Source organism: Salvelinus namaycush, chromosome 9 (genome assembly GCF_016432855.1).
Source record: "Salvelinus namaycush isolate Seneca chromosome 9, SaNama_1.0, whole genome shotgun sequence".
Lineage (NCBI taxonomy): Eukaryota > Metazoa > Chordata > Actinopteri > Salmoniformes > Salmonidae > Salvelinus > Salvelinus namaycush.
Window position 1 is genome coordinate 18062620 of NC_052315.1, and position 23000 is coordinate 18085619.

The 23000-nt window shown below is 42.9% G+C and overlaps 1 protein-coding gene across 1 annotated transcript in view; it reads left to right on the forward strand.

Moving 5' to 3' along the window:
* Window positions 1-23000, forward strand: part of fbn2b (fibrillin 2b) — an 88575-nt gene that overhangs the window by 21949 nt on the left and 43626 nt on the right. Inside the window, exons 6-8 of the mRNA XM_039000341.1 lie at window positions 5114-5311; window positions 12222-12347; window positions 21961-22086. Coding sequence (XP_038856269.1) covers window positions 5114-5311; window positions 12222-12347; window positions 21961-22086 — 450 coding nt within the window. The remainder of the gene's footprint in view (window positions 1-5113; window positions 5312-12221; window positions 12348-21960; window positions 22087-23000) is intronic.

Genomic DNA, 23000 nt, shown 5'->3' on the forward strand with positions numbered 1-23000 from the left:
CAGCCCAGCTAAGGCCAGCCCAGCCCAAACAAACCAAGCGAAAAAAAACACGGGAGAGCTGGTCCCATGATGACATCAGGCCGATGATGAGGGGATGGAAAGGAGGGAAGGAGTGGAAAGGGGGAAGTGTTGCTATTTCTGTCCTCCTCCTGTAGTCTGTCAATGGCTCCCCCAGTGGAAGGGAAGGATGGATTCAAGTGAGAAAAGTGTGACATTTTTCGCTCCATAGAAACCGCATAGAGTGGGACGTGCTGCCAGAAATGAGATCCGTGACTCTGTAATGAGTAGAGTACAGTAACTACCTCATCGTCATGTTATGCCTTTTATGTCGTTTTAACGACATCGCCAAATTATGTTTTATGTGTCATTGGAAATGTTAAAAACGCACGCTGGCTTTTGAGTCCACTTTTCATAGTTGCACTACATTTTGATATTTCTCCCATAATTTTTTTTAAATAATTTGCCCTCAAAAAATGACCTCGTAAATGAATTTGTGAATGGTCCTAAGAGGCACAGTGAAGGACAGCCTTTGATCTTGCTTGATGGAAAATCAGTTGACGTCCTAGAAGTGAGAGTCCCCTCAATGTACCAATGATGGAGAGTCCAGAGACTTTTAGCCTGGGTGCCTGACTGTTTCTCCAATCAGTAATGCCACATGGTTGCCTTGCCAAACAACACTGTGACAAGATGACTGAAGCAGAATCAGACTTGAACCCAGGATAAGTCCATTTTGTTCTGAATTAGAGTATAAATTGTTTTTAGAATGAACTTGAGAGGATAACTAATTGTATCTGTGGAAGGAAAATAATTGCCAGACAGACATTGAAAGAGTGATAACAGACCGTAAAGTACTCTTTTAATGGGTTAGCAAGAATTGGGTTGTGTCGGTACTGAGCCCTCTGTGTTCACTTAAGTTTCCACAGTCGTGTGTGTTCTGCATATTTACCCACAGTGGTGGTTTCTGCTTCAAAGAATGCTATCCATTAACTTAGCAGTCAGGCAACACAGCTTTCTAGTGCCAAAAGCCAATTTTATATCACTGGAGAGAGATTGTTATCCTGCGTTTAAGCTTATCTCTCTCACTTTCCCCAAACCTCCCAGTCTCCCACAGTCTCAAAGCAGGGGTTACACAGGGAAGCATTCTAGCGTATCATCACGTTTGGGTGAGTGTCGTAAGGAAGGGTTCAGCCTCTTAGAGCCATTAAGCTGAAGGGGAAGTAGATTTAAGGGCTGTTGATAATGCTGTTCATAACAGTAACAGAAACACCACAGTGTATGTGGACACCTGCTCGTCAAACATCTCATTCCACAATCATGGGCATTAATATGGAGTTGGTCCCCTCTTTGTTGCTATAACAGCCTCACTCTTCTGGGAATGTTTTCCACTAGATGTTGGAACATTGCTTCATGGACTTGCTTCCATTCAGCCACAAGAGCTGTTCGATGGGGTTGAGGTCAGGACTCTGTGCAGGCCAGTCAAGTTCTTCCACACCGATCTCGACAAACCATTTCTGTATGGACCTCGCGTTGTGCACGGGGCATTGTCATGCTGAAACAGGAAAGAGCCCTCCCCAAACTGTTGCTACAAAGTTGGAAGCACAGAATCATCTAGAATGTCATTGTATGCTGTAGCGTTAAGATTTCCCTTGACTGGAACTAAGGAGCCTGAACCATGAAAAACAGCCCCAAACCATTATTCTTCCTCTGCCAAACTTTACAGTTGGCACTATGCATTCGGGCAGGTGGCGTTTTCCTGGCAACCGCCAAACTCAGATTCGTGAAGTGTGATGGTGAAGCGTGAATAATCACTCCAGAGAATGTGTTTCCACTGCTCCAGAGACCAATGGCGGTGAGCTTTACACCCCTCCAGCTGACGCTTGGCATTGCGCATGGTGATCTTAGGCTTGTGTGCGGCTGCTCGGCCATGGAAACCCATTTCATGAAGCTCCCGACGAACAGTTCTTGTGCTGATGTTGCTTCCAGAGGCAGTTTGTAACTCAGTAGTGAGTGTTGCAACCGAGGACAGACTATTTTTACGCACAATGCGCTTCACCACTCGGCCGTCCCGTTCTGTGAGCTTGCGTGGCCTACCACTTTGCAGCTGAGCCGTTGTTTCTCCTAGATGTTTCTACTTCACAATAACAGCACTTACAGTTGACTGGCGCAGCTCTAGCAGGTCCGAAATTTGACGTACTGACTTGTTGGAAAAGTGGCATTCTATGACGGTGCCACGTTGAAAGTCACTGAGCTCTTCAGTAAGGCCATTCTACTGCCAATGTTTGTCTATGGAGATTGCCTGGCTGTGTGCTCGATTTGTTTCAGCAACAGGTGTGGCTGAAATAGCCAAATCCACTCATTTGAAGGGGTGTCCACATACTTTTGTATATATAGTGTAGCTACTATACACACATTTGAGGATTTTAGATGCGTGCGCACATATACAAAAGTAGCCACAAACACATACATGTACACACACACACACGGGGACACACATACAGTTCAGAATGCTCATATCGTTGGGAGGATGTGTAGGAAACTGGAGATACCTGGAAAGGATACAGATGTGACTAAATATGGAGGCGTGTTGGTGAAAGGCAGAATACAGAAGAGGAGGTTCCGGTGAATGGTTTTGATCTATCGAGCAATTTGAACTGTAATCAGACCAAATTGTTGAATGTTGTTGACTTCTGCCAGTACCTCCTTATACCCCATTCCCATTCCTAACTCTTCTGGCCCTGGAATGTTCATGTTTCCTGATCGTAGTCTACACACACACACAGTCTTGCATGGCCTGCCTGTCTGGTTCTGAGTCAGTCGGATCTTGTGGCGTTGAGACATAGAGACCTTGGCGTGGCAATTGTTATTCGGTCCATTAAAAGAGCGAACTCTCTGATCACTCCAGTCTTTTGTTTGGCCTGGCTTGGCGGGCGTTTGCACACAGACAGACAGGGCTCTGCTGAACTTGGCTGGAGCCTCCAGCAGTCGACTAAAGCTCTTCTGAAAGGTTTGGCCATGGGAAAGCCCAGGCGCCTCCTCACTTTCAGCGCCTCACTGCTGATCAAAGGAATGGCAGCCGGACAGGGATAAATCCCCAGCTTTCACTTTCTTTCTCTCTCTCTCTTTCTTTCTTTCTTTAAATTTTAAATGTCTCCCTTCCAAGTCAAATCATACCTTTTGCATGAACAGCTTCCCTATACTGTAGCTTTCAATAAAGGTCATTGGTCCTTGCTCATTTCCACCACTAAGTTCTACACTCTTAGAAAAAAAGGTGCTATCTAGAACCAAAAAGGGTTCTTCGGCTGTCCCCAAGAGATCCCTTTGAAGAACCCTTTTGGTTCCAGGTAGAACCCTATTAGGTTCCATGAAGAACCCTTTCCACAAAGGGTTCTACATGGAACCCTAAAAGGTTTTACCCGGGAACCAAAAAAGCATATCCTATGGGGACAGCCGCAGAACCCTTTTGGAACCCTTTTTTCTAAGAGTGTACTGAAATCGTTGATTAGATCAAAACCAGATTAGATCAAAACCAGACCAAAGCATGACGGACATAAAGGATTGGACTATATGAGTCCAGCATTAGTGTGAGTATTCTGATTTACATCCGTTTTTAATGTGGTGTTGACTGGGAGAAGAGTAGAGGAGAGGCAGTGTTTGTTAGTTAGTGGGGGGTTGTGGATGTAGTCCAGAGTGATTCAGAGTTCCCAGTGGACACATCTGGACCTGGCCCGACCAGGCCAGATTAATCAAGCCCAGATGGCGGTGATCGCCGCAGTGGGTCTCTGCCACTGGGAGAGGGACAATCTTGTCCAGGCAAGATTGTCAGGTCATGGGTGTGAGCAGGAGAGGGGACAGTTAGAAGTTGCTGGGAGCTATGTCCTCTCTCTTTCTCTCACTCTTTCTGCTGGCTTTAATCTATTCTCTCTCATTTTCAGTCTGGGCTGGCTGTGATTGACCTTTATTTTAGTTGCACCAGGAAGTTATAAGAGCAGCGCTACCACAATAAGCTGCCCTATCTCTCTGTACATCTCCTTTAGAACTCAAGAGGATCAACTTAAACCACTTCTCCAGGGTTTATGTTAGTTACATTCCTCCTGACAGCCCCTCTCAGACCCTGTATTCTATTTCATTCTCCATCTACAGTACCTCTAATGAATGCTGTATTAGCTTTGGCGCCACTACTGGAGTTAATAAGGCCTTTCCACCACACCAGAAGCCATCATTAGGCCCGTTTGAGTTTTATTACGTGCGATTGAATGGAAATCATATTGCTCAAATGGTTTCAGCATGAGTTCATTGTGTTTGATTCGTGAAGTGCGGTTAACAAGATTATGTTGCTGCGGTCGTTGCCTGGCGAGCAGCGCAGCAAGGTGGCCATTGAAGTCTGAGGACACTGTGTTCTTGTAATTACTTTGTTTCCACACAGTGACACACTGTATCTGTGTTAGTACAGTACAGTCCGAGAGGTTACAAATGTTGTTGGTACGGTCGTGATAGCTTCACCACGGTCCACCAGACCTTTAGACCAGCTTCAGACCTGAGGCTGGACCGAGAATGTTTGTCATGGGAAGGTTGTTATTGATGGGAACCAGCACTAAATGGGTCTCCCATTATATAGTTATCCCATTAGACAAATGAATAGGAGAATCCACTTTTCAACGCATTTCCAGACCAAAGTCTCTAACCAGGAATGAGCAGCAGCGTACATTTAGTCTAAATAGGTTAAAGACGAGGGAGGTAAATTAATTCACCCAGACAGTGCCTGCTCTCACTTAGGCCCCAATATCTCCTACTGCAACATTTCAAGTCTACTAAAGGGTGTTCTTATATATTTAGTGTATATTTATATTTAATTCAATAACACTTCAAATTCAATGAAACATAGCTAGCAGAAGTGTGAAATAGACTTGGCTTTCAGTTATACAGAACATTCAGAAGGTTATTTTGAAGAAGTGAAACAAGAAAATGGCTGACTCTTTCTCTCTCATTAGGCAGCCCTCCGCACCTCTGATTCAGAAGGGTTGGGGTAAATACGGAAGACACATTTCAGTTGAATGCATTCAGTTGTACAACTGACTAGGTATCCCCCTTTCCCTTTCTCCTTATCTCCCTCTAGACTACCGGACCGGGCCCTGCTTTACGCAGGTCAACAACCAGATGTGCCAGGGCCAGTTGAGTGGCATTGTGTGCACCAAGACCCTGTGCTGTGCCACCATCGGACGGGCATGGGGACACCCCTGTGAGATGTGCCCTGCCCAGCCTCACCCCTGTCGCCGAGGCTTCATCCCCAACATCCGCAGTGGAGCGTGCCAGGGTAAGACGCACAGACACACACACATGCATTTTTACACTTGCATATAAACACACCTGGATGATCTTCAGTCTAATAAACTCAAAAGGGGAGTCACGCACAAACACACTCACCCTCCTCATCACGAACACTGTAACCATTACTTAATCTGTCACCATCAGCAACCAAACTCCTGCAGCCTGCAACCACCACCCATACAGAGGGACCAACACACACACACACACACACACACACAGAGAGAGAAAGAGAGAGATAGAGAGAGCTGAGATACACATCAAAGCCAGAGAAAGAGAGGAGAGTTCTCATTTCATCGCCACATGAACTGAAGTTCACCTTCCTTCATCAACATTCCAGCAGCAGACCCAGGCCAGTGTCTGTGTAAATACAGGCTGTCCTCTCTCTCTTCATTGTCTGGCCCCTCCCTGCCTTCACACTACCCACTGGGTTTCAACATTATTTGTCAGCGTATTGTGACTTGTAATCTACGTGGAAAATACATTGGATTTGAAAAACTGTTGTTTTGAGGGTGAAATTTCAACCACATGATTGTCATCACCTTGTATAAAAGTTGTTGAATTTGTACATTTGAAACAACATCAGATCTTCAATGTTATATTCACTATCAAACAAACAATCTCCTACTGGAGAGTTGATCTACAGCTATTCATTTGGTCTCTCATCCAGGGTTTTAACCAAGCCCAGCCTTACTTAGCTTTTATATTTGTCACTGACTACTATCAATGGGCTATCGTGAGAATGATTATTGAAGACCTCTTAGTAACTAAATATATTCACTGTTGCTATCGAAGTCATTACAAAGGGTAGCTTTAACAGAGCAAATTAAATGTAACCATACTTTATAAATCATAAATCATCATTGATACTATTTAGGCCTATATAGCATTTGCAAAGTCATCAACAGCTATTGTTTCAATTCAACCCAGGGTTCAACTAAAAATAGACAATACATATAGGCCTAGGGGTTCTTCAAGTTAATCATTAATATGATGGATTCATGTATCCATCTCAACCAAAAATCAAAGTAAATTATTTAACTTTGATTCTTGGTTGAGATGGAGACGTGAATCCAACATACAAATGATTAATTTCCAGACAAACTGGAATTTGTTGACAACCAAACACAATTCATTAGCACTTTTTGCAATACAGTACATAGCATATTAACAAATGATATGTTGGATTCACATCTCCAACTAAACCAAAATTAAAAGTGAAAGAATAAGACTAAACTTGATTTAAAGTTTGATTGGATTAGGTCCTATTCTTTCAATTAGATTGTTGGTTGAAATGGAAGTAAATCCAGAATATCAATTATTAATTTGTAGACAAACTGGAATTGTGTATCCACAAATCATTGATATGTTGGATCCACGTCTCCATCTCAACCAGAAAAAGTTTCAGAATAAGACTAAAGCTAATCAAACTTTCAGTGGCTCAGATAAAGATATATTTGGTTGCGTTGTCAACCAAACACAATTCAATAATCTTTTTGTAATACGGTAAATAAAAATTAAAAACAAAAATGAAGGCTTACAAATTAATGTAACAGTAGTTATTCAACCTTAAATTTGGTAACACATCCATGGCCACATTTTGAGGTTTGCCTAATGTAACTATAAATATCTTCTTATGTTCAAGATGCAAAGGTTTCAGGTCTGAGGACAGCTTCACAATCTGCATAGAATATTGAACAACATTGATCACTTGCACTATGTACTTTTAATGTAATCTCAACTGCAATCCAAGTCATTTGGTTGTGCTATTAGATAAAACAGTGATAACATGTATAAATACAACATATCTGACATTGTATTCCCATTTGAACTTTGTTGTGCTTTTAGATGGTTGAAAGCATAGTGATAACACATTGGTAATTCAACAAACTTCTGGCTGTCTTTTTGAGTGTGTGAATAAAGGTTGAAATCTCATTGATCAACGTCTCAACAAGATATTACCCACATTTCCATGTTAAAATGACGTGGTGTGCCCAGTGGGTAGGCTCCATAATGGCCAACCAGATGAAGCAGTGAGGCTGTATCAGTAGATGACATGTACACTCTTAGCAAAAAGGGTTCCAAAAGGGTTCTTTGGCTGTCCCCATAGGAGAACCATTTTTAGCTCCAGGTAGAACCCTTTTGTGTTCCAGGTAGAAATAACCCTTCTGGGTTCCATGTAGAACCCTCTGTAGAAAGGGTTCTACCTGTAACTAAAAAGGGTTCTTCTATGGGGACAGCCAAAAAAACCTTTAAGGTTCTAGATAGCACCTTTTTTCTAAGAGTGTAGAGGTCGCGTGCCCTCTTATGAAACACAGCATCTCACCCCCCAGCAATGTTCAAACGACCCTCCATGGACTGGAGCCTCTTCCTCTTTGTGGAGATTTTAATAGGATATGTCTAGCCAACACCATCTCATGATAATGGAATTGCCTTTATGTAATGTTTTACAAAGGGGGACACTTACCAGCTAGCACATTTGGTTCCTTGGGAGTTGTAGGAACATGTGTTTTTGGTTTCACGTTGGTTGTAGGAACGAAGCCATACGTTTCCTGACTGGTTAAACTGTACGTTTTTTAAACGTTCTAAGAACAGAAGTGAAAATGTTCCTGTTCTTGGGATGTTTGTTTTTAGGTTGCAGGGAGGTTCTGAGAACGTTTTACTCTCGTTCTTTGAAGGTTTTCCTGGGAGGTTTTATTAACGCTCTGAGGTTATTTGGAAGTTTTTAAACAACTTCCTTAAAACTTTCAATAAGACTGCTATCTTATTTGGGGTTAACTTTTTTAAATAGGACACTTGGACATTTATTTTCATAGGCCATAACCATGCAAACACATTTCTTTTTTTTGTGACCAGTAAGACTTAAACCTATAATCTTCTGTTTTATATCCATGGAATTAGTCCACTGCGCCACCAGGATGTAGCTACTATGCCATGTTTTTTTACGCATACAAAGCTGTTCATTTCAGTCTATTCAAACAGACCCCATTTCAAAGGAAACGGGCACTCATTAATCTGGTGGCCAATTACTGGGTGTGGCCAACACACCTGAACACACTTAACAAGATAGAGTATAGAGAGAGTTTTATTGATGCTGAGAACGGGATGTATATGTTTCTAAATAAGAAGTGGCTCCTAAACCATGACCGGATCTATTATTTATGAGGCTTCATATCCATTAGTGGGAAGTCTTGTGGGAATTTGGGACCAGTCATCATGCGAAACCGGATTAGATAAAGCTAGATAAATCAGAGTTAAATGCCAAAAAGATGATATTCACAATGTCACTAAGCGAAAAACAAACAACCAAAACAGCAATAGCTACTACAATGTCAAAACATTATTTTATCATGAGTTCAGTACCATTTGCTTGATTTTGCAGACCCACGACTAGGGTGTATCGTCATTAGCTAGCTAGCTAACGTTCATATGCTAGCCAGCGTTAGCTACTTAGCTAGCATGCTCTAGTCTAGTCCAATGGAAACTGATGCATCCCTGCTGGCTACATGGCTAGTTAGATGACCAGGGGTGACTTTGAGGTCCGTATATGAGATTCAAGGCCCTAATAAGTACCATCGTGCAGAAATAGCAAAGAAAATACAGTTTGATGATCTAGCTATGTTATCTAGTAAAGTATACCACTTATCAAAGAAGATGCGAACTAGCTTTTCATGCATGGCAGGACCAGTGTTGTCAAAGATGGTAGACCCTCTAGTGTTGTCAACATTACAACCAGGACGGACTGTCCTATTGGACGCAAAAATGCCGGCACATACACAGATGCAGCTCTCATGCAATGCAGTCAGTACACATTAATTCACATAGCCATGAGCGAGCATGTTGTGAAGTTTAAAGTAGCTAGATGTGTCATCTCCATGAGCTAGCTATACATCTTGCTGTCACACAAAAAATGCATACAACAAAATATCACTCATTACATTGCATATTGGTCCATAATTCCTCTGACATTTGGCTCGTAGTTCTGGCACAGGAACGAAGTGAAGACAGTTTTCAGGGACCTACCAGATCACAAAAACAGTGAACAGTGAACAGTAAAAACTATGGTTAGGGAGAAATCAACCATAAGACCACTAGGTGTCATCGTATACAGACAGATCAAATTGATTTCAACAGTACTTGATAGAGTCCACTCGTTTGCTGCACTGGTGTAAAATCTCACTATTGCATACGATTTGTATATTAACATATCTGGGACATTTTGGAGAACACTTCTTATTTCATAAAAAAAAATATATATATATTTTTCGTGGTATCCAACAGTCTTGTCTCATTGCTGCAACTCCCATACAGACTCGGGAAAGGTAGAGAGCCATGCATCCTCTGAAACACAACCCAACTGCACTGCATCTCAGCTAGAGGCGTGATAGGGAGTCCCATAGGGCGGCGCACAATTGGCCCAGCGTCGTCTGAGTTTGGCCGGTGTAGGCTCAGTTAAGTTATTTACAATGACAACCTAGTGGGTTAACTCCATTGTTCAGGTGCAGAACAACAGATTTTTACCTTGTCAGCTCAGGGATTTGACCTAGCAACCAATGCTCTAACCACCACCACCTGCCACCTCACAACAATGTGTTGGAGGAAACACATTGCAACCATAACAGCATATATGCACCCAGTACACCACAGGAGTCACTAGAGCGCAATGGGACAAGGACATCCCTGCCGGCCAAACCCTCCCCTGACCCAGATGCACCACCCCATGGGTGTCCCGGTCACGGCCGGCTGTGACAGAGCCTGGACTTGAACCAGGATCTCTAGTGTGATGCAGTGCCTTAGACCACTGCACCACTCGGGAGGCCTCAGAAAACACTTCTGTTAGACACATACATACCACAGGAGGTTGGTAGCACCTTAAATGGTATCAAATACATCAAACACGTGGTTTCCATGTGTTTGATGCCATTCCATTCGCTCCATTCCAGACAGATATTTAATTTCAGAATTATTTATAATTAAGTTAGGGTCAGGGATAAGGGTTTGTTTAAGGTAAGGGTTAAGGTAAGGTCATTTTTAGATGTGGTTAGTCGTTTTGCAAGTCAGCAGTGTCCTCTAAAGTGCCTGTTGAGTGTTGACACGTTCTCAGTAAGGTGTGGTGAGAGACATTTTATACAGAAGCTTTTGCACACAGGCTAATGAAAAATAGCTGTAAAGAACTGAACACTCTGCACACCTTTGAATTACCAATGTGACTGAGCGCCTTGGGGTTTTGTCAACATTGTTTCCACGTCATTACCATGAATAGACGTTGAATTGACGTATGTGCTCAGTTGATTATTTGTCTGCTTTGGCCACAGGACAAAAAGCAAGAAAACAATTGATGCTCAAACTAAATCATACCTCAGATGTGCCCTTAAGACACTTCAAAAACCAAAGTATTCCTAAAATATCTAAAGCTGATTCAAGTTAATACAGCACACATTGTACATTCAGCACACATTGTACATTCAACTCTGAGTCAACCCATTCATTACACACAATTATTGCTAAATTAATAGACCTGGCCACAGACTGACTGTATGACAGTTATAGCCTAATAAAATCCTTCCTTCCTGATAGTTTTTCTGTTATAGTATTTTTTATCTGAAAAGTCACGTTCTTTCACTGAGCCTCTATCAGTCTGCCTTTATATACAGTATACACACCAAGGAAGTCACCTATTCTCCAGAAAGCCCCCGAGAAAAGTCCTGTTGGAACCAGTTGAAAGCACACATGCACATGAATCCCAATGTAAGGATAGCATTCCAGACATCATGGGTTTGGATGCTCTTGCCGCCGCTGGCAGTTGGCGCTCATCAACATGAGAGCACATTTTCAGGCTTTGTTAAAAAGGAATATAGGTCGAAGGTATTCACATGATTAGAAACAGACTGAGTTTGTGTGTGTGTGTGTGGTGAGAGAGAGAGGGGGGTATAAATCTTGGTTGCTTGGCTGGATACTGGCAAGGCGTGCCAACTTCCCTCTCTGAGACTGGTGCAGAGTTAGATGACCAGGTGTGTGTGTGTGCACGTCTCTGCCCACACGTAGTGTTTCTATGTCCATGTCTTCATACCATCCAGACACATACCAGTCTCAGCACATATTCACATACCCAGACGAACCCATCTAGACACACGAACCATCTGAGGGGTCTGTCAATGTGTGTCAATGTGTTTCCACGGAAGATGATGAAAAACCAACACCTCTTCCTGGCTATCATGGCCAGACTGTGAGCTAACGAAGTGTAAATGTGTGAAGAGGGGAGGAAGATGAGGTGATAAATGACTTTTCCCTCTCATTAAGCCAGTTTAAAGAAGACACTGTTTTGTGTTTCCTGGTTATGGTGTCCACTGTCCAATCAGAACCCTACGCATACAGTTCCGTCATCTTTATTCACTGCATGATAGAAAATATACGTGTACATGAACCCACTCCCTGCTCAAACAAGGGCTACAGTCTGGACTGGTCTTGGTTCCTAGGTGGCGGTGCCAAAATATATCCCCTGTTCTGTCCTGCTGTGCCCCTGTAAACTGGTTTTAATGCTGCAACAAAAACTCCTGGAAAACGTATTTTAGCCATATGACCGATCATGATTGGTTGTAATGTTTACACCTACTTCCCTTTAAAATCTAAGACGCTGTATATCACAGAGCTTAAAATCCACATTTTTTTCAACCACATTTATAGACTCCATCTGATTCAAGGTTAGTGGGTGGGCAGTAAAGCTTTAGAAGATTCTTCACTCATTAAGAGCAGACTCAGAGTACTTAAACAGCATCTCTTAAAGCAACTCATGTTAAGTGCTGCTTATTTGTGCTAATGGGCTCCATTCTCCTTCCCTCTTTCTTTTCCTCTCTTTCTCTCCCTCAATTTCCCGCCCTCTCCTCCTCTCCCTTCTCTAGATGTGGATGAGTGTCAAGCCATCCCCGGGCTGTGTGCAGGAGGTAACTGTATCAACACAGTTGGCTCCTATGAGTGTAAATGTCCCGCGGGCCATCGCCAGAGTGACACCAGCCACAAGTGCGAAGGTGAGTCACACACAGCTCTCTCACTTAACCCCTGTGGTAATACCATATTATTATACACATTATATAACAAACTGGAATGTATTACTTACAGTGAATTCATGTAATGGAAAACATATTGGTCGTAATTTAAGTAGGCTTAGCTAACTGAGTGCCTCAGTTAAGAATTAGAGGAAGGATTTTGAATTGTGAGCATAGATCCATTGTTTTGCTTTTTTTTCGGGGTTTTGTTATGCACTACTATCAGTGTTTTGAATACTTTTGCCAGACAGTCAGTGGCGATTAGCTTCTGTGGTTATCTGGTCACTGATATGGAAATCCACACACACACACACACACACACACACACACACACACACACACACACACACACACACACACACACACACACACACACACACACACACACACACACACACACACACACACACACACACACTCCAGTTAGGGGTCGCATTGCTATGTGTTGATTGGGTGGAATTTAAACAATGCATAATGAAGACAGGCAGGCTGAGGTACTTTGCAAGGTGGGGGCTGTAGGCCTTGGATGGGTTCCTAGTCTTTGGGGAGGTTGGAAAGAGCTCTGGGACTGTTTCAGCCAGAGGTATTTCACCCACTTAACTACACTGTCTGATGTGCTGTCTAGGAGTATAGTTGTGTACACTTTGTTTTCCCCTCTACCTGCCAATCACTAGCCTCAGTCCAGTTAGTGGCTCATAGGAACTTGTACTCTAACATCATACTGTACCATACAAGTACATACCAAAGTAGTATACTATACCTTAAAACCTCACAACAGTTTAGCTTCAATCTGGAGATTGCGTGCCTAACTCACTGTCCCACGCATACCTCTCATTGACATCAATGTAATGTATCCCTTATATTACCCAAAGTCTGAATTACAGTACGCACACACATCTCATGTTAGGATTGAGTCCTTATTAAACCAGCCCAGCAGGAGAGAAGGAGTACATAAACACTGACTCAGCAGGGTTATGGTGTACAAACCATCCCCTGGCTCCTCTCAGGCAGAGAGAGGCATTGTAATAATCACTGACCTTAGGGACTCATTAAGTCCATGGTTTTGTGATAGCAAATTCATCAGGGACCCCCTCATAATCAGAACACAACTTGAGTGCGATAAAAATAGTCTACAATGAATTTTTGCTATGACGTCTGCAGTGCATGACTGAACGAACCAAGTCTCTGACCCGGGGAAAGAACATTTAAAAGTCCCGGCCTCTTGGCATCGGATACATTTTTATGCAGTTTTCAAGCTAATTTCCTAAAGTTCTACACATTTTGTCAGAGAGAAAACTTTTCAGTTTTAAAGCTTAAAATGCAGCGAGTGCATTTATGTACAAAAATAACATTTGGGAGAAATAAATAAATCTTTAAATACATATTTTTTAAATGATTTGTGCACTTATTTGACATTTACTCCATTGTCAGGAGCTAGTAACATAAGCATTTAGCTGCAACTGCTATAACATCTGCTAAACTGAGAATGCGACCAATACATTTTTATTTTATTTTATTTTGAGTTTCCTCCAGGTATATGACTGTTTCTAACCCTTCATTGACCCTCAGGGTCTACTGATATCCCCCAGATGATCTCTCTCTCTACATCTGTTACTGTACAGCCAGGCCCTGTTCAAATACTCTTAAAATGCACCCTTCCTTCCTTTACTAATCACAGATTGGAAAGTGATTGGATAAGTAAAAGCAAAAAAAAAGTACCAACATAACTCTTAGACCAACTCTCTCCTTCTTTAAGGAAGGAAGGAAGGAAGGATGGAAAGAGGGAAGTAAGAATTTCCAAAGTATTTGAGGAGAGCCTGAGTTTCTCTCCATCACTCAATAGGGAATCATCAGTGGTCTAGCATTGGTTCTATGGTAGTTAATGATATTAGGGAGTGGAGCCCTGGGAACTGACCAGAAGAAGCTGGTGGGATGAGCAATAGAAGGATGGGCACATTTTAATGCCTAAAATGGAATAAACGGAACGAAGTCAAACATGTGGTTGCCATATCTTTGATATGTTTGCTACCCTACCATGTATTCCCTTCCAGCCATTACAATGAGCCCGTCCTCCTTCAGCTCCTCCCACCAGCCTCTTCTGGAGATGACTGGGTGAGGAGTGAGGTGGGTAAAGGACCTAATATTGGTCATGCTCTGCCCTATCACTTAATGCAGGGGTTCTCAAAGTGGGGTCCGCGGAGGTCCGTGGCCAGAATATATATCAAGAGTATATTATTACTTCGGAAAGTATTCAGACCCCTTGACTTTTCCCACATTTTGTTACGTTACAGCCTTATTGTAAAATTGATTAAATTGTTTTTCTCCCTCATCAATCTACACACCATACCCCATAATGACAAAGCAAAACAAGTTTTTAGATATTTTTGCTAATTCATTAAAAAAATATATTTAAAAAAAATCACATTTACGTAATTATTCAGACCCTGTACTTAGTACTTTGTTGAAGCACCTTCGGCAGCGTCGAGTCTTCTTGGGTATGACTCTACAAGCCTGGCACACATGTATTTGGGGAGTTTCTCCTATTCTTCTCTGCAGATCCTCTCAAGCTCTATCAGGTTGGATGGGGAGCGCTGCTGCACAGCTATTTTCTGGTCTCTCCAGAGATGTTTGACTGGGTTCAAGTCCGGGCTCTGGCTGGGCCACTCAAGGACATTCAGAGACTTGTCCCAAAGCCACTCCTGCGTTGTCTTGGCTGTGTGCTCAGGGTTGTTGTCCTGTTGGAAGGTGAATGCTTGCCTCAGTCTGATGCTCTGAGCGCTCTGGAGCAGGTTTTCATCAAGGATCTCTTTGTACTCTTCTCCATTCATCTTTGCCTCGATCCTAACCAGTCTCCCAGTCCCTGCCGCTGAAAAACATCCCCACAGTATGATGCTGCCACCACCATGCTTCACTGTAGGGATGGTGCCATGTTTCCTCTAGACGTGGCGCTTGGCATTCAGGTCATGGAGTTCAATCTTGGTTTCATCAGACCAGAGAATCTCGTTTCTCATGGTCTGAGAGTCTTTAGGTGCCTTTTGGCAACTCCAAGCGGGCTGTTATGTGCCTTTTACTGAGGAGTGGCTTCCGTCTGTCCACTCTACCAGAAAGGCCTGATTGGTGGAGTGCTGCAGAGATGGTTGTCCTTCTGGAAGGTTCTCCCATCTCCACAGAGGAACTCAGAGTGACCTTTTGGGTTCTTGGTCACCTCCCTGACCAAGGCCCTTCTACCCTGATTGCTCAGTTTGGCCGGGCGGCCAGCTCTAGGAAGAGTCTTGGTGGTTCCAAACATCTTCCATTTAAGAAGGATGGAGGCCAATGTGTTCTTGGGGACCTTCAATGCTGCAGAAATTTTGGTACCCTTCCCTACGTCTGTGCCTCGACACAATCCTGTCTCGGAGCTCTATGGAGAATTCCTTCGACCTCATGGCTTGGTTTTTGCTCTAAGATGCACTGTCAACTGTGGGACCTTATATAGACAGGTGTGTGCCTTTCCAAATCATGTCCAATCAATTTAATTTACCACAAGTGGACTCCAATCAAGTTGTAGAAACATCTCAAGGATGATCAATGGAAACAGGATGCACCTGAACTCAATTTCGAGTCTCATAGCAAACGGTCTGAATACATATTGTAAATACGTTATTTCTGTTTTTATTTTTTATACATTTAAAAAACATTAGAATAACCAGTTTTCGCTTTGTCATTATAGGGTATTGTGTGTAGATTGCTGAGAAAAACATTATATTTAATCAATTTTAGAATAAGGCTGTAACGTAACAAAATGTGGAAAAAGTTAAGGGGTCTGAATACTTTCCGAAGCCATTACTAACAACAGATTAAACAACTTTTGGCCAAGGGATCCTGAATAAGTTTCAATTGTGAAAACAATACAAAGTAATATTATTAATCTGCAATTTATGTTCTTAACCCTGGGCAACATGGGCCTGGGAGACTCACAGGGATATTGGTATCCACAGTACAATTATATATTTTTGCCGCCTTTTCCCACTCCTCTTTCTATTCTGGTTAGAGCCAGTTTGCGCTGTTCTGTGAAGGGAGTAGTACACAGAGTTGTACGAGATTTTTAGTTTCTTGGCAATTTCTCGCATGGAATAGCCTTCATTCCTCAGAACAACAATAGACTGACGAGTTTCAGAAGAAAGTTATTTGTTTCTGGCCATTGTGAGCCTGTAATCGAACCCACAAGTGCTGATGCTCCAGATACTCAACTAGTCTAAAGAAGGCCAGTTTTATTGCATCTTTAATCAGAACAACACTTTTCAGCTGTGCTAACATAATTGCGAAAGGGTTTTCTAATGATCAATTAGTCTTTTAAAATGATAAACTTGGATTAGCTAACGCATTGGAACACAGGAGTGAAGGTTGCTGATAATGGGCCTCTGTACGCCTATGTAGATATTCCATAAAAATCTGCCGTTTCCAGCTACAATAGTCATTTACAACATTAACAATGTCTACACTGTATTTCTGATCAATTTTATGTTATTTTAATGGAGGAAAAATTTGCTTTTCTTTCAAAAACATGGAAATTTCTTAGTGACCCAAAACTTTTAAACGGTAGTGTATATATGTATGTGAATGGTGTGTTTAGACATTATGGACAATATGTGAATGTCAAATTAGTTGGTCATGTGATGGCGGCTGTCCTATCACAGTCCCACTGAAATGCTGGATTGTGCTATGGTCTTATGATGACTGGAGGCCTGTTGTCTGGACAAGCAGGAGAGGTGACCTATGCCCTGTAGTCTTTGAAACCTGGTGGAGTGAGAGGCAGCGTATGGGGGTAGAGGTCCTTGAAGGTTAAGTAATTACAGCCCCAAGCCTGAGGCTTCGTACGTGGGCTTCGCTTGGGCCAAGGTGGGGGTTGGATGGTGGATGGGGCAGCTTTTAGGGAACATTGTGTTTGAACTTAAGTGGGGCAGTCAGTTTTAGTTTCAAAACATCAAGCATTCCATAGCCCATTAAAGGCTAGAGAATACTGAGTTGAACCATCCATAACTATAAATGCCCAGATACCTCAAATAGCACTGCTCTGAGATTGAGCGATTCAAACCCCATTTTGTTCGGTTAAGACATCACAGACCACCATCTGTTTTCCAAAGGGAAAATGGGTTTCAAAATGCCCTCCAAGTTTATGCACCAACATGGCCTCATGTTCCTGTGGAGCCAGCCTTGGAGCTGTTAACATATCAGGGAGGTAGTTCTTCTAGGTCAAAGCAACCTACCTGATTTCATAGTTTTTTTTTCTTTTCCCCTCTCGTTTTTTGACCCCTAATTTTCCTTCGATAAATAAAGACTACTGGCCCAGGACCAGCTGTTAGTGCTAGAACAAAGAAACACTTACAGAGCAGAGATGATTTTAGTGTTATACATAAGGACCTCCCCATAGCGTCGGACACTTATAGATACACACACACACATACTGTACAGACAAACACAGTTACACACACACACACACACACACACACACACACACACACACACACACACACACACACACACACACACACACACACACACACACACACACACACACACACACACACACAAAGGGTCGGAAACTTTCCTGTAAATTTCCTGGAATTTTTCCATGGGAAGTTAAGCCCTGGAATTTGGGGGATTTTGGTTAAATTCATCAAAAAAGTTAGCTTATAACAGTGAACCTTTTTTGTGGGATACACATAAGGAAATTCTAGGTATTGTGGCATATTTTGGTTAAACTATCCCAAATTCAGTGGAATTGCAACCCTCTGCATGCGCAGTGCATTCTTCCATCACATGTGCAGTGCACTCTTTCATCACATGTACAGCTGAATCTCAAGATCTTGCACACTAATGAGATGCTATTGAGCCCACACTACTACACTGTCTGAGCCAAGGACTACATGCTTTCCGGTAAGTTTTGATTACGATACTGGGTGGGGTGAATATATTTGATATGAAATACATAATTTTTTGTTAACTAGTAAATAGTAGCCTACAGAAAAGTGTGTTTAACTAATTTCTAACTTGTTAACAATTTCTACTAGTTCGTTTTTGCTACCATGTGGGTTTTAGCTTGCTTGAGCCTGCTACCTGAGGAGTGTTAATTCACCTGTTTCCATACATATTTCATTTTAAAACATGTATCTTACAAAGGAGTTGTTTAATCTAACTGCTTAACTATTTATCTGTACATGGAATTATATTTGGGGGGTTTTTTACAAAAAAAATTCTAATCTTTACAGGAAAATGCCACTGGCACTATCAGATGTGTGGTGATACTTCACTGCAGCTAATGGAGCAGGAAAAGCTGTGTACATTTGCAAATAATGTGCCAAATTATATGTGAATAATGCAACAAAGATGCAGAATCATCTGGCCAAGTGCATAAAGTTCCCTCAGCGCTCACAACAAGCAAACTCTGACAAAAGTCCCTCTACTTCTATTCGAGGTGAAAATGATGAATCAGACACCTTATCGATAGCAACAGCTCATGGTCCTCCTGGAATCAGAAGTTTTTTTAACTCAATGGAGGAACGTAGTCAGAGAAATGCTGATGAATGTCTTGCTCGAGATGTGTATATGCAACTGGTTCACATCTGATGCTCACAGGCAATGTGTATTGGAAGAGATTTCTGAATGTTCTTCGCACAGCATACACCCCTCCAACCAGACATGCTTTATCTACTCATTTGCTGGATGCAGAGTTCAAGTGAAGATCAAGCAAATCATAGGGAAAGCAGACTGTATTGCAATCATCTCTGGTGGGGGGGTCGAATGTTTGTGGGCAAGGAATAATTAACTACATAATCTCCACCCCTCAACCAGTATTCTACAAGAGCACAGACACAAGGGACAACAGACACACCGGTCTCTACATTGCAGATGAGCTGAAGGCAGTCATCAATGACCTTGGACCACATAAGGTATTTGCACTGGTGACAGACAATGCTGTGAACATGAAGGCTGCTTGGTCTAAAGTCACACCCATTGGCTGTGCTGCTCATGCATTGAATCTGCTCATCAAGGACATCATGGAACTGAAAACAATGGATACACTACAAGAGAGCCAAGGAAATGGTTAGGTATGTGAAGGGTCATTAAGTTATAGCAGCAATCTACCTCACCAAGCAAAGTGAGAAGAATATGAGCACCACATTGAAGCTGCCCAGCAACACCCATCGGGGTGGTGTTGTCATCATGTTTGACAGTCTCCTGGAGTGGAAGGAGTCTCTCCAAGAAATGGCCATATCACAGTCTGCTGATATGGACAGCCCCATCAAGAGGATCCTCCTGGATGATGTATTGAAACTCCTGAAACCTATAGCAGTAGCCATTGCAAGGATTGAGTGAGACAAAGCCATCCTGTCTGATGTTCAGACTCTGCTTGCAGATGTAAGAGAAGAAATCCGTACTGCCCTGCCCACTTCCCTGTTGCTCCAAGCAGAGGAAACTGCAGTTCTGAAATACATCAAAAAGCGTGAAGACTTCTGCGTGAAGCCCATACACGCCGCAGCATACATGTTGGACCCCAAGTATGCTGGCAAGAGCATCCTGTCTGGTGCAGAGATCAACAAAGCCTATTGTGTCATCACTACCGTGTCTCGCCACCTTGGCCTGGATGAGGGCAAGGTTCTTGGCAGTCTGGCTAAGTACACTTCCAAGCAAGGGCTTTGGGATGGAGATGCAATATGGCAGTCGTGCCAACATATCTCATCAGCCACCTGGTGGAAGGGACTTTGTGGATCTGAGGCTCTTTCCCCTGTTGCCTCCATCATCCTCCAAATCCCACCAACATCAGCCGCCTCAGAGCGCAACTGGTCCTTGTTTGGGAACACATACACCAAAGCATGCAACAGGCTGACCAATACAAGGGTTGGAATATTGGTGGCCATCCAGGAAAATGTGAGGCTTTTTGAGCCTGACAACGAGCCATCCTCAACAAGGTTGGAAAGTGACAGATGAGTCTGATGTTCAAGAGGTGGACATTGAGGAGGTCCAGGGAGAAGACATGGAAGCCTGAGAGGAAGACAACCAAAGCTTTAGTTTCTAGACTATCATTTTACAGATGTATGTTGAAAACGTTTTTGGGAGATGTGATGGATCATTGGGGATCATTCAATATTCCCTTTCTTTTGTTGTTCAGTGAAATCATCCCATGTGAAGAGTCAACTCATTTAATTAAAGTTCAATTCGTAACTAAAGCGTTTTTTTATTGGAAGGATTTAATCATTTGCAATTATGTCTACTTAAGTAAAAGGTGTATTTGTCTGTCTCCCTATGATATGGTAAATATATCCAATGCAAAGAACATCTACATTTAAATGGTAATAATATTAATTTGCATATATTTCCGTTAATTCCCATATATTCTCGTTTATTTCCCACAGAAAGTTTCCACCTCTGAATATTCCCCAAAATGTGCAACCCTAACACACACACACGCATACTGTACAGACATACACAGTTACACACCCACACACACACAGACCGACACACATATACACTTTCTCACACATGCAGAGACCGACACACACACAGCTCTCCATGTCTGAGCTGTGTAAAGTCTGCTCCTTTTCAGAGGGAATGCTAACGCCACGTTTATTTTGCTACTTTTTTATATATGACTTGAGGATAACCTGTTGCCACTGCAGTCAGACAATAGTCAGCAGGGGACCCAGTGGTTCTTAACTTCCCACTGTGTGCATCATCACACACACACACACACAGCCCCATAGACAGCGTTCATGCATACCCGCCAACTACTCACACACATTTACGGCATGCCACCACGCGTCTCCGACGCCACGGTATACACACACGCATACTGTAATTTGACCAAATAAAGGTAATTATGTATGTGTATAGATAAGTGGTAGCACGTCATAAAAACCCAATGCCTTCTGGAAGCTCATAGCAGTGAGAGGCCTTTTCATGTGTAAGGTAATATACTGTAATACACCACACAGAGGAGTAGACCCTGCCAAGTCCTGGCTAACTCACACACACACACATACACACAGGCGTGTGCACACACACGTAAACACACACACACACACACACACTAGCTCTTTACTGCTGACTCCCAGGTCTAATGTAATCTCTCTGGGGCAGCTGAGTTTCTCATGGTGTGTGTGTGGGAAACTCTCACCATTTAAACCTCTTAAAATCCACCACAGTTATGAAGTCCACTGAGGTGTGTTGGACATTGATAAATGTAGACCAGTGTGAAATAAAGTCATGAGTCTTTGGCAGAAAATGAACCTAGACATTTTCCATTTGATCGCCTCCTCCCTTCAGAGCTGGACTCAGGTTGTCTTGACTGAGTCTGGCGGTAGGTCCTGCTCTTGTCTGTAGAGTTATTATGAATAGTGATTATTTGAGGCCCTCAAGTGCATTTTGACAGATGAGATATCATCCACTTCTTCAAATATTTTAGATAGATCCAAAGACTTTGAACAGCTGCTATTAAGGAAAAGGAATTGTTCCAAACAATGCCTGTGACAGGGTTTTGATTTACTGTGTGTGACTAAGATGAAGCTCCGTGGATGCTCTAACTCCAATGATCTAAGTGTTTGTGTGTGTGTTTCAGATATTGACGAGTGCAGCACTATCCCAGGTGTGTGTGACGGAGGTGAATGCACCAACACAGCCGGTAGCTACGTCTGCACCTGTCCCCGTGGTTACATCACAAGCACTGACGGTGCCAGATGTGTAGGTGAGTTACCACTGCCCCCTCCAAACACACCCACACCCCTCTCTCTTTCCCCCTCTTGTTAGCCACTGACTGCTCACAGCTGGATTTCTCCCTCCTGTGACTTGTGTTCTGATGAGTCAAGAAGTTCTGCAACAGGTCTTGACTGCTGTTATAACATTTAGCATTAGCACCTCTGACTCACACCCTGAAACACTACCAAGTGTTAATGTAGAGCGCCTGCAATCACCAGCAGCTCGTATCAAAATGGCCGCCAGAGAGCTGGTTCTGTTGCTTTTAAACAGCGTCTGAATGGGAGTCCAATAACTGTCCTTCATTCAAGGCCCCGCTCATAGCCAAGCAGAACCCCTTGATTACTTTTATTGAAAAGTTGTGCGCCCCAAAGTCTACCAGGCAGTAGAATGCCATATTCAAATTCTCTTTCGGATCAAGGTTTTGTTGGCCTCCCGCTCTCTTTGGCACGCAATACATTTTTTCATCATCTGTTGAAAATCTCTGCTGTACTTGTTTGTTGTCTTTTGACAAAAAAGGGAAATAGGGTGGGAATGCCAAGGGAACAATGAACAGGGTCAACGTTGATCTCACAAGGAGGCCTCTGTTCTCTTCTGTTCTGCCTGGCCTGGTTGTGTGGCAGATTGTTTAGCGTCAAAGGTAGAAGGCATCTGGACTCACTTAGAGGCCTGCAGGAGAACAAAGCTGACACCACCACAACAACAAGCAAGATAAGACAGAAAGAGCAGGAGGAGAGGAGGAAAAAACCATCAAAACGATCCCCTTTCTCTGTTGTTCTGTGCCACAAAAAAGGGTAGAGCAGTGGGAGAGAGGGAAGTGAAGGAGGAGTGGGAAGTGAAGGGGGAGTGGGAAGAGAGGGAGCAGAGGGAAGTGTAGCCTGATTGGGAAAACGAGCTGCAGGCCGT